Consider the following 12,151-nt stretch of genomic DNA (forward strand, 5'->3'; position numbering starts at 1 on the left):
GCTAAAAAGAATCGAACAAATGCACTAAAAATGGTAAACAAAAACAACACCAAAACCACATTTGAAGCAGTAAGGCACAACAATCAGTTTAAAAAACCTACTCAGGTAATCAATTGTTGAGGGAAACCTTGCCTGGCACTATAGGAACCTGACAAATGTTTGCTTATTTTATATTGTTCATTTAAACTCTGCCTTTTTTAAAAAAAGAAGAAAGCAAGCAACAATTATTCAAATTGATTGGTTGTCTGGCTTGCTAGAATAATGAAATAGACAACATCTGAAATTGGTTGATGTTAACTAATTTGAACTTATAGAGGTTTGTATTTATTCCAAGCATTTTAATGAGCTTAAGTGTGATTCAGGAAATTCAGTTTCATTTCTCTAAATAGAAATGCATAACGAAGGTTCATTAGGAAATGTATTTCACATACAATATTCAGGAAAATATGCATCAACACAACAGGGGTATAATTCAAGCACAACTGCTGCACAAACTCTATTAATTTCAAAACACTGAAATAAATGGAGATTGAGCAGTAGCAGTGGTTAGGGCACTGTATCTTTATTTATACATAATTTTGGAATGAAAAGGGTCATACAGCAAATGTTGCAGCAAATAAACCAATCAGGTTTAATTACAAATGAAAGGCTGTTAAATGGAGGATAGTGTATTATGGCATCTCTCTTCTTATTTGAAACATGTCCAAATGAGTTATCATTACATAAGGATCTTGTATAACTAGGATATCTTGTTATCTAGGCTCTCATATTCATGCTAGTGGGGACAGCCATTCTGAATTAATTTGAAATAATATGATGTTCTGCCCAATCACTTATCTCGGATTTTCCGCCTACTACATTCTCTCTCACACCTTTCTGAGGATTTAAAGCAATGTGATGTTCAACACAGGTATCATGCCATTCAGAGCACTGCAAGAGCCTTCCACTACTGGCCACATTATTTAGAAGTATTGGAGGAGACTAGTATGGTGTGATTCTCTACCCAAAATTGGCAGTCGGAAACAAAAGCAGAGATAATGGTGCTGGCACAAAACTGTTCTCCAGATTCATACAAAGGTAGCATTTTTATTAGGTCAGCCAAAAAGATATTTTTAAAAAGTGTGTAGAAGCACAAAGAAGAAACAATATCCTGCATCAGGCAAGACGTAAATAGGAAAGAATTCAGTTCATCAGGCAAGATCTATAAAAAATAAGCCTCACCTTATCTCCACAAGCCATCCACTGAAAGTAACATTATTGCTTTTACTGAATTACTTCCAAGCTTTGATTGCAATACAGGGGGGAAAGGTTACCTTTCTCTTCCAGTGTTATCATCTTTCTCTGTACCACATTATTGCCACTTCATTAATCCGAATACTTCTTTCAAAATCAAAACCAAATGGTTTCAAAAGGAGGAAAGTGGCCCTGTTCTCCATTTTGCTTTATTGTGTACCAGGCTAACAAGTATTACTGGTATGGTCATTTGCTTTTGTTTCATTCTGAATGTATTGACTACTTCACCTGGTCCTTTTTTGTTTCTCCTCCCTACCTGATCTTACCTGGCAAATTTTATTTGTGCACCAGAAGGGTAATTATAATCCAGTGACTAGGACAAGATTCTGCTTGGACTCAATTTCGCATTTCTGTAAGATTTTTTTCCTCCAGCTACTGCATGGTAAGAATTATGAATAACAGGACCATGTGCAGGGTCTCTCGTGTTGGACACAGATAACAATTAAACTAGAAAAGTGGTTTACAGTTCAGTCAAGGAAATCCTAGTTATGCATCTTCAATATGACAGCAGAATCTGCTTATGTTTATTATCTTCTGTCTGACTAGACAACATTATTCCATTTATAAAGCAAAAGCATGCTGCTTATATACAGCCCCATAGTGCTTCAAGCACTCTCTGGGCAGTTTACAAGTTAGTTATGCAGGCTACACATTGTGTGGTTCTCACTCACTCCCCCTTATCATGCACATACTTCAGTGCTTCAGAACTCAAGAATAATCCCAGAAATTTGAATTCAGAACTCCTTTTTCATAAAACACAGTGTAAGCACTAACTTGATCCACAACTTACAGAAGAACTACTAGTAGTTTAAGTCGTAAGAGCTCTGACAACACATAGCATAATCAAAATACTAAGCTCACATAAAGATGTAACAGTGCTTTACCTCAGTCAGGTGAGGATTGGGGTTGAATCCACACTGGTTGCAGACCTTGTTGTGACACTGCGTACAGGTGTTAAAATTTGGCTGGCTAGGGAGGGAAGTGAGTTCTGTTGTCTTGCATATGGGACAGAGAGTGCTGCTGGGAAGGGGTGCAATCTGAGGGACAGAATAAGGTGAGGTAGGGGTACTGCCTCGATCAGGTGACACAGAGGGTGAGTGTCCTGATCTCTGGTCCCTGCTGTCCACTTGGAGAGTCCTCCTCGGCCCATCAGCCTGTTGTGGGGTCTGTCCATGGCTCCTTATCTCTTTTGTGCTTTCACTGGTCTGAGCAGGCTGTTTCGGAGATGGAGAAGCTGCTCTCTGCCCAAAAGAGGGGTCCGATTGATCTGGTCTTCTTGGTGTGCTGAAACATAATCAAACATGTATATAAGAAATTGGGGTGCAGATTATTTGGGCAACATAATAATCAAAATTCCTATCTTGAAAGGCAAGACATGGTTATTACCATTGCCATTCCTACACCTATCTTAGAACTGGTGAAGATACAACATGTCATTAAAACCAACTTGTCAAGCTGCCATGACTTGTCATACCAGCTAAAATCAAGCTGTATCAGTCTTAAAGTGAGGGGCAATATGTGCCAAAAGGACAAATCTATTCCAACAAATAGAGTCCCAGTATAGGGGAAAAACATGATTGTTTGTAAAATGACCTTCAATTCCCTTCTACCCTGTTTCCCTGAAAATAAGACCTAACCTGAAAATAAGCCCTAGTATGGTTTTTCAGGATGCTCGTAATATAAGCCCTACCCCAAAAATAAGCCCCAGTTAAGTGAAACCCCGCCCTCCACCATTGTGTAGCATTGTGCAGCAACCAGAAGATGACATGGCTGTAAAATAATACATCCTCTGAAAATAAGCCCTAATGCGTTTTTTGAGCAAAAATTAATATAAGATCCTGTCTTATTTTCAGGGAAACACGGTAGCAGAAAAAATGTTCAGCCTACACCAGTTGAAACAAATTCCATCCATTATGTTGCTTCAGTAGTATAAAATAGCCACAGGATGTGTAGACAATCCAACTGTTTGCAAAAAGGAAAGGTGTTTAAAACCCTGCTGGTTGTTCACTATTCCTAATGTTAAAATAGGTCAATAGATTGCAAGAATCCATTTTTAGTAAAAAAAAAAAATTCAATGTACATACAATGCTATTCTTTCCTACTTCTCTCATTAGAGAATATTTCAACCATCCAGAATGACTAAATTCACAAGAATCCAAATGAAAGAAAACGGTTGCTCTGACTTGTTATATTGTAGTTCCATATCTGATGTATACCCAAAATTAATAAAGACCCATCATTCAGAAACAGCAAATTTTACACCAGTTCTCTGAGTCAAAGAGATAAACTTTGTCTTGATTATTTTGAATTCCTTTGTGACTAATACATTATAAACAACATTATGAGCAGAGTAAAAAAATGCATGAATATATTTTAAAAGAAAAGCACTGATGTAACTGGTTTTCAACCAACTTTCCCTAATTCCATTATAAAAGGGGATTTGTTACAAAGGAAGGTTGTTCTCCTGGCTAGGCATGTTTTATCTTGCAATTTCATTTTCTGTGATAACCTAGCGTAGCTCAAATTTACACTACTACTCTGTCCGAGTCAGCTCCCTGGTAGCATTTTAACATGGCTACCTGATCAGTGAGCTCATATGGGTGTTTCCTGTGTCATTAGTGACTTTGATCAAGGGGAGGTGGTAAGACAGAATTCTGAAAACAGCCCTTAAGATATCCAAAATGGGCCTTTAACAAACTAATGTCCCACCCAGGAGGACAACTGATCAGTCCAAGACCCAGAGCCAATGGAAGCACCTGGTAATTCCTTACATGGCAGGTGTGTCTGAAAAGCTCAAAAGGATTTTTGATAAACATCACATACCCATGCATTTCAAACCCACAAACACATTAAGGCAGAGACTCGTTCACCCAAAAGACCAGACACCAAAACACAACAGGAGCAATACAGTGTATGCGGTCCAATGCAAAGAGGAGTGTTCAGAGCTCTACGTTGGAGAAGCCAAACAGCCACTAAACAGGAGAATGGCCCAGCACAGGAGGTGCAATAGCTCAGGACCACAATCAGCAGTGTTCCTTCATTTGAAGGACAAAGGACACTCATTTGATGACCAAGATGTACTCATTTCACAGACAGAGAAGATAGGTGATTTGAGAGAGGGAATCAAGGAGGCCATACATGTGCATATAGAAAATCCCTCACTCAGCAGGGGTGGAGCCTTAGATACAATCTGTCTCCTATTTATCATGCTGTCCTTTCATCCAACCCCAGAAAGATCAGAACCACACAAACAAGAAAAAACATGGTTAACGACTGTTAATGACTCATGACAATGAGTGGAGAAGGACTGCAGAAGTAGAATTTTCACTTACTCCCAGTCCTTTGTCCTTCTAACAAGCCTATTCAGACCAGGGGGAAGTGAAACCAACATGGAGGATATATCCTACCAACTCTCCTCAGACTGAAGAAGCTACTTGGATGAGTAGCAAACCATTTCAACCTATTAAGAAAGAAGTCCAGTTGCCATGACTCAACTTCCAGATAACCTCACCTGGATGACTGAGAATCTTCACAGATATATTCATTTTGTGGTTGCAATTTTTAATTTATTATTTCTTCTTCGATTTGTATCTCACTCCCATTAGTGCTAAGAACTATTCTGGGCAGTTACAACAAATATAAAAACAAAGGATGAATAAAAATAAAAGCACTAAAAGCAATTGCAATACCTATTTTTTTTAAAAAACAGATGGCACAAAACAATCATATGGAAACCAAAGCAGACAGAAGAAAAAAGGAATAGATGATCTGCCAGGGTTGGTGTGGAAAGCCTCCCGAGAAAGCCAGATCTTTAGCTGCTTCCTAAATGTCAGCAGGGAGGGGGCTAGGCGGAACTCCTCCAGAAGCTAGTTCCACAAGGCTGGATCCACCATGAAGATGGCCCTCCCTCTTGTAGAATACTTACACTCCTCCCTCAGGGTAGCCACCTGGAGGAGCCTTCACTGGGATGATCTTGTGGGTCAGACAGATGACATTTAGGAAAGATGCTCCAACAAGTAACATGGACCAAAACTATGCAGGGCTTTGTACGTGGGTATCAAAATCTTGAACCTGATCCAGGACACAACGGGCAACAAGTGATGGTGAGCCAGCAGTGATGTGCTCAAATTTACTTGCACCCACCACCAGTCTGGCTGCCACATTCTGGACCCACTGAATTCTTTAGATCAAGCCCTAGGGAAGTCCCATGTAGAGGATACTGCACTAGTTGATCCGGGGGATGACCAAGGCCTGCACCAAAGTCCTAAGAGAGCCTTTAGAATTGCAACAGCAATATCTGCAGATATGAAAACAATTATAATAATGAGACTGTTATTGAATGGCCATAATTTAAACATTTGATTGTAATATATGACACAAAATTACCTCCATTGTTTAACAGTGGTAGATGGCAGTGAGGCTATAATCCTGACCTAATAGTTGCTAGTGAGAACATAGCACATCAACTGTATTTTAAGTACCCCAATACCAGAACTCCCAACATAGACCTATTGCATGTTAGATCTTTGCAGTGGTTCATCAGGAAATAGTGCCATTTTGTAGAAGATATAATTGGAAAAAGTCCGACTAGAAAAAGTTTACAACAATTTTTGATAATGCTACAATACCGATCAATGTTCTGCCAGAAAATTGTTATCAGTTTGTGGCTGCAGCGCTCCTCCATCTCCATTCCTCATAGATGTCAAACCAATCATATTCCAGGTGTTACCCCAGAAATAGCTAGCTCATCTTTTGAAATTTGAAGAACATTTATGTAGATGAGATATGGCTTTGTCTAGGTGTAAACCTATGGTTTTGACCCTAGCCAAAGCAAGAAGATATCATTAGTTAAATATTATAGACGATCATTATATGTCCAGAAACAGAAACAAAGCATAGAGGTTTCTTAAGCACCTCAATAATGATCCAGATAGGTCACACAATGTCTCCTCCAACCAAAGAGCACAAAAAATTCTCCAGAGTAGTAAAATTGGACAAACAAGACAAAAATCCAATGATATGGGTGGTGTAAATCAAATAAATTAATAGCCAAGTTTATGTCTGTGGTGATATGAAAGAGCAATTAAGAATGCAAGGATGATAAAACTAATGGACTAGTTGATATTTGGGTAGAGAAGATTAAACAGTTTGGACCAAAAACAAAAGATTTGCTATTACATTTTAAAAACAATTCTCTTTTTAAAAATCAGATCCCAAAGATATGACGGAAGACCCATGCTATTGTTATATTAAAACAAGCTAAAGAACAAAGGGATCCTGTAAGCTACAGGCCAATCTCATTACACCGACATCTATACAAAGTGTCTCAAAGAATGCTTTGGATAAATTAATAAGCAAATTTGAACCTTTTCTTATTCCTGAAAAAGTAGGTTTCTTCAGGAATAAGAGTTGTACAGCTCAGGTCCTAAACTTAGAAGATTATTTTAAAATGATTAAAATTATAGGAGTGGTCTTTGTTGCCCTATCAGCTGTCTATTACACCATCCAGCATCAAATAATGCTGAGCAAACTGTACCATCTTACCAAAGACTACTATTAATAAACATGTGCCATCAATTCGATTCTGATTTATGGCAACATTTTTCAGGATTTTTCAGGTAAAGAATACACAGAAGTGGTTTATCATTCCCTTCTTCTGTGGGGTGCCTTGGGATTGTGCAGCTTGCCCAAAGACACACAAGCTAGCAATACTCAGTGAAGGCACAGTGGGGAATCAAACACCCAACTTCTCCTCACAGAGCTATCCAGCCAGCGACCAAAGATTACAGACTACAGACTTACAAAAGTTGTTGCTACCCTTCCTTCAGAACCACTCTTTTTGTTTTTGTTGTTGAACTGGAAGACAGATAAAATTATGGAGAAATTAAAAGAATAGCCTACCTCAGGGTAGTATGTTATTCCCACTTATTTTCAACAGATACACAAAAGATCAGCCTATAATATTGCATACAAGAAGTTTTATCTATGCTAGTGACCTAGCTCTATCAGCTCAGAGCGACAATTTCAAACATGTAGAATGCCAGCTTGAAGCACAGCATTTGTACAATTAAATAAACTGTAATCAATTAAAAGCTGCAAGTAGCCAGGAATGGGAGGGAGGGCGGGTTTGCATAGCTATAGCATTGTTACTAGGGGGTGTTATTTTGGACAACAAATATAAAGATGCTGCCAGTAATTGCCTATTAAGACCTTTCTAGAACTGACTGGGAGACTCATCCCCAAAACTTTGCAAACATCAGGCCTGGCCCTGTGTTTCTCTACTGCTGAATATGCTTGTCCAGTGTAGCATTAAATAACAAATGCATTATTAACAGATGCATCTACCGGCCCCTGTAGATAAGGTATACTATCTAGCAAGTATTTCTCCAGCTGCAGTACGATGGGAAGTGATAGCAAATAATGAAAGAAATAAGGGAGCACAAATTGCAGCTCATCCTTTATGTGAGCACCATTTTTCAAGAAGAGGATTGAAATCTACAAAGAGTTTCCAAAACACTACCATAGCACTAACAGTTCAACCATAGGCTAGGTCTATGAAGAGCTAGCACTACGCACGTAATGGAATGGATGGAACCAGCTGGGCAGCTAGCACTAGGGTATATGGCTGGATGAGATGTGTAGAAGTTTCAGAATAGATTATGAAGTAGTGCTAGAGGATCTAAGGACAATTTAGAGAAATAGGAATATTCATCTGCTGGAGTAACAGAATGTGAATGTGGAGAAAAACAAGCCATGTGACATCTATAGCAATGTTCATTATGTCCTGCATCAGGAACAGAAAATCTTGTCAGAGGGAGAGATAATGCAACTGATGTTGCACAATTTTAGTTCAAAATCTTTTTTTTTAATATATAATTAATCATACTTTTTAAATTTTATATGAATTCTCATGTAATGTTTTAATTCTTTAAAAAAATGTCCTGTAAGTGAATATTAATGCATCCTTATGTATATTATAGCATTCTGAAACAAACAAATAATATAATGGTGGCTTGATAGTTAACTTTTTCTTTTTATTCATTGATCCAATGTCTTAAAATTATTAAATTGTGCATCTCCCAACCCCTTCAGGAGCCATGAATGAGGGAGTGATAGAAGGGAATGGAAGAGTGGAATAATGTGCAGTGTGGTTAGAGCCCACTTGGTTTATTTTAATTGTTTTATCTTTTTTACTGTATTTAAATTGTTGTAAGCCACCCAGAGACCTTTGGATAGTGTGGGCGGCATATAAATAAAATAAAATAAAATAAAATAAATGTGGGGTAAATTATCCTACATATTGCAAGGAATAATGTGACATTAATTTCCATTGTTTCGGTCTTCTGTTCCTTATAATATATGTCACTCTTTCTTTCTTTCTTTCTTTCTTTCTTTCTTTCTTTCTTTCTTTCTTTCTTTCTTTCTTTCTTTCTTTCTTTCTTTCTTTCTTTCTTTCTTTCTTTCTTTCTTTCTTTCTTTCAAGTATTTGCTAATTTGATCAACCAAACAAATCCAGTCTCTTTTTCTTTCTGCTTTATAGGTCAGAAAACCCTCACAATAAATGAATTTCGAACTGATAAAATATTGAGCTCACTTCAAATGATTCCTAACATAATTAATACTGATTTGACAATGATAGCTACTTCATATTGATAATAGTTTCTCTTTTCTGCTTTATGTAACTACAACACCAGGGAAAGTATTCTCAGTAGCGATTTTACATTGTCATAAACAGTGGTTCATTTGAATCTTGTCTAAAATCATTCATACACACACAAACAAAAAAAATGGTTCAAAGAGATAATGTGTCATTTTCCTCAATAATTCTTAACAAAAAAAAATGAAAATTGTCTGAAAGATATATCATCATCATCATCATCATCATCATCATCATTATTATTATTGATTATGATAATGACAATGATAATGATAATAATGACAATGATAATGATAATGATAATGATGATGATAACGATAACGATGATGACGATGACGATGACGATAATAATAATAATAATAATAATAATAATAATAATAATAATAATAATAATAATAATAATAATAATAATAATAATAATAATAATAATAATAATAATAATAATAATAATAATAATAAATGCCTTCATGTAGGCTGTTCTCTTTACAGGCACATATTTCCAGCTGATAGCAAGATTGCCAAGAAGCTGGAATTGAAATTTATTTCCAATTACTTTAGACCCTCTAGGTGCTATCATTGTTATATCTCCTTGGAAATAGGAACCATGTCAGCGTACATAATTTTCTTTCTAAATTTTAAATGTTTCTATTAACATCAGAAAATGTATTTCTTTTCACAGCTTGTTTAATCATTTAGTGTGCTTCCATCCCAATATCTACATGGCATCAATTGTCTCGGTATAGAGAAATTGTAAAAATTACAAAGTATACCTGTGAAGCCAGACTCTCAGCTGGTGTGAATCAGCTGCATAGAAACACTATGAAAAATTTGCAACAGAGACTGTAAAAACAGGAAGCTTTCTGACTATCTTTGACCAGCATGATAAGCCAAACCCACAAAGGAGTTGCCCAATAGGAGAGCATTAATTGATAGATCTGAAAGAATAGATTTGTACAAAACTGGATGACAGAAACTTTTCATTTATTCTGTCTGGACTCTGGCAACACAGCATGGATTATCATGCCATTATTTCTGCAGATTCCAGGTATCTTTTCTGTTTCACCAGCAGCTGTCAGTTACAGTTAAAGTGGTTTACCAGGACAGTGGGTCATTTCTAAGTAGATACCTACAAAACAGCTACCAGAAGGAAGGTAGGTAGGAAGTCAAGGTCCAGTCTGCCTGCTGTCAAAGGTGAGAAAAACACACATAGTCTTTAGATAAAGCTTTTTATATTTCCCTCATGAAATATGTAAAAAGTACCACAAAGCAATAACAACAACAATAACAGAAAGGGAATTCATCAAAAGATTGCAGAAAATCTTAAAATAAAAATTAAATGGTGGAAATAAAATCAAAGTCATAAGCACATGTAGTGTACAGGTAATTAAATATCAAATGGGAATAATAGATTGGACCCAAAATGAATTAAAAGAATTGGATTGAAAAACACAGAAACTAATTAACACACATCATTATTTATTTATTTATTTATTTATTTATTTATTTATTTATTTATTTATTTATTTATTTATTTATTTATTTATTTATTTATTTATATGCCAGCCATCTGGCCGTCAAGGCCACTCTGGGGGATTTACAATAAGTAAACAAAACAACAAAATACTGCATCATGTAGTACAGCCATCATGTGATGTGGACAAATTATATTTACTATAAAAAATGGAAGCCTAGATATTAGTACAAGTAGAAAAAAAATACTTCAAGTGGTGAAAATGGAAAATGTTCCGAAAACAAGAGAAACACAGACTCAATATAAGAAAAAATCAAATTAAACAGCTGGAAAAATAAACCACTACATGGACAACACCTGAGAAATACTGACAGAAAGCATGATAATAATTCAACATGGGCATGGCTAAAACTGGGGACCATTAAGAAAGAAACCAAAGACTTGAATTTTGCTGCACAAGAAGCACTCCAAACCAAAGGGAAGAAAGCTAAGATTCAAGGAATTAGTGCTAACAGCAAATGTCAACTCTGCTGAGAAAAAGAAAAATTGCAGATTACAAAATTTGATGTGTTAGAGTGGCAAAATTAGTGCAGTGGTCATTATGCAAAAAATATACTGTATTTTTCCATTTATAACACACCCCCATTTGTAAGAAACCCCCCCCATTTTCTAACCCCAAAATTAAGAAAACTTATATTTGAGAATTCAGCCTCTGAGCTCAGAACATCAGACACTTTGCCTCTGTTGAATCTTGCGCCTACAGGCTCCACCTCCAAGGAGGTGTGTTCCAATTGGTTTGTTCAGGATCAGCTGACGTCAGTTCCATAAGGCTCGTGATAGTAAGAAGCTAAATCGCCTGACTTAGCTTCCTCCAATCTAAGGAAATTAGGTCTCGTGGCTGAAGCAAGACTGTTTAGAGAGGCAAGGTACGTGCCGTTTTGTTCTCTCTTCAGTTATCTCAGCTTACTTCTGTCTAAAAGACACCCCTTAATTTTTAGGGTAATGATTTCAGGAAAAAGTAGCATCTTATAGACAGAAAAATACAGTAAATTGTATTTACCATACATGGTAACATCAGGTAATGTGTCAGAAAATGAGGAAGCCAAGATCTTGTGGGATTTCTAGATCTAAACTTATAGACACCTTGAACATAAAACACCAAGCATAGTAGCAATAGACTAAAGAAATGTCTAGATCATTGACATTGCAAATCCATAGAAGGAAAAATCAAAAGAAACAAAACGAAATGCAAAAAAAGACAAAACATGTGGCACTTTAAAGACTATTATATATTAATGTGAGCTTTCATAGATCATGTCCACTTCTTCAGACATATGGAAAAAAATGAAATGCAGAATGAAATACAGAAATCGCAAGTAAAACACTCACAAAATCTCACATTAAAATGTATTATTTACACTAATAAGTCTTTTAGGTTAGCACCACGCCAGTTCTGAAAAGAAAAGTTCAATTTGCTAGGAAATAAATTGTTTCCTGCTATCTAAAGCGGGGGGGGGGGGGAGAAATGGGGAAGGGTGGTATTCATAGGGCTGTAATCTCATTGAAAATTCACCAATTGGATAAGTACACTATGAATTCTTGCAGCGCAATCTGCCTACTGAGATCCGCCTGGCACCCTCACTGGATGGATTCAAAAGAGCATTGAAGAAGTGGCTCTTCCACCAGGCCTTCCCAGAGCACTAGGATCTTGCCCTCCCTTTTTACCATTC

The 12,151-nt window shown here is 36.6% G+C and overlaps 1 protein-coding gene across 4 annotated transcripts in view; it reads right to left on the reverse strand.

Moving 5' to 3' along the window:
• Positions 1-12,151, reverse strand: part of BSN (bassoon presynaptic cytomatrix protein) — a 344,713-nt gene that overhangs the window by 298,523 nt on the left and 34,039 nt on the right. For all 4 annotated transcript variants that reach the window (XR_013541776.1, XR_013541777.1, XM_078385504.1 and 1 more), the window contains exon 2: positions 2,178-2,577. Coding sequence is in view for 2 of the 4 variants with exons in the window: in XM_078385504.1 (XP_078241630.1) it covers positions 2,178-2,577 (400 nt within the window). In the remaining 2 variants the exon portion in view is untranslated. The remainder of the gene's footprint in view (positions 1-2,177; positions 2,578-12,151) is intronic.

The sequence above is a fragment of the Pogona vitticeps genome, chromosome 2 (genome assembly GCF_051106095.1).
Source record: "Pogona vitticeps strain Pit_001003342236 chromosome 2, PviZW2.1, whole genome shotgun sequence".
Taxonomy (NCBI): domain Eukaryota; kingdom Metazoa; phylum Chordata; class Lepidosauria; order Squamata; family Agamidae; genus Pogona; species Pogona vitticeps.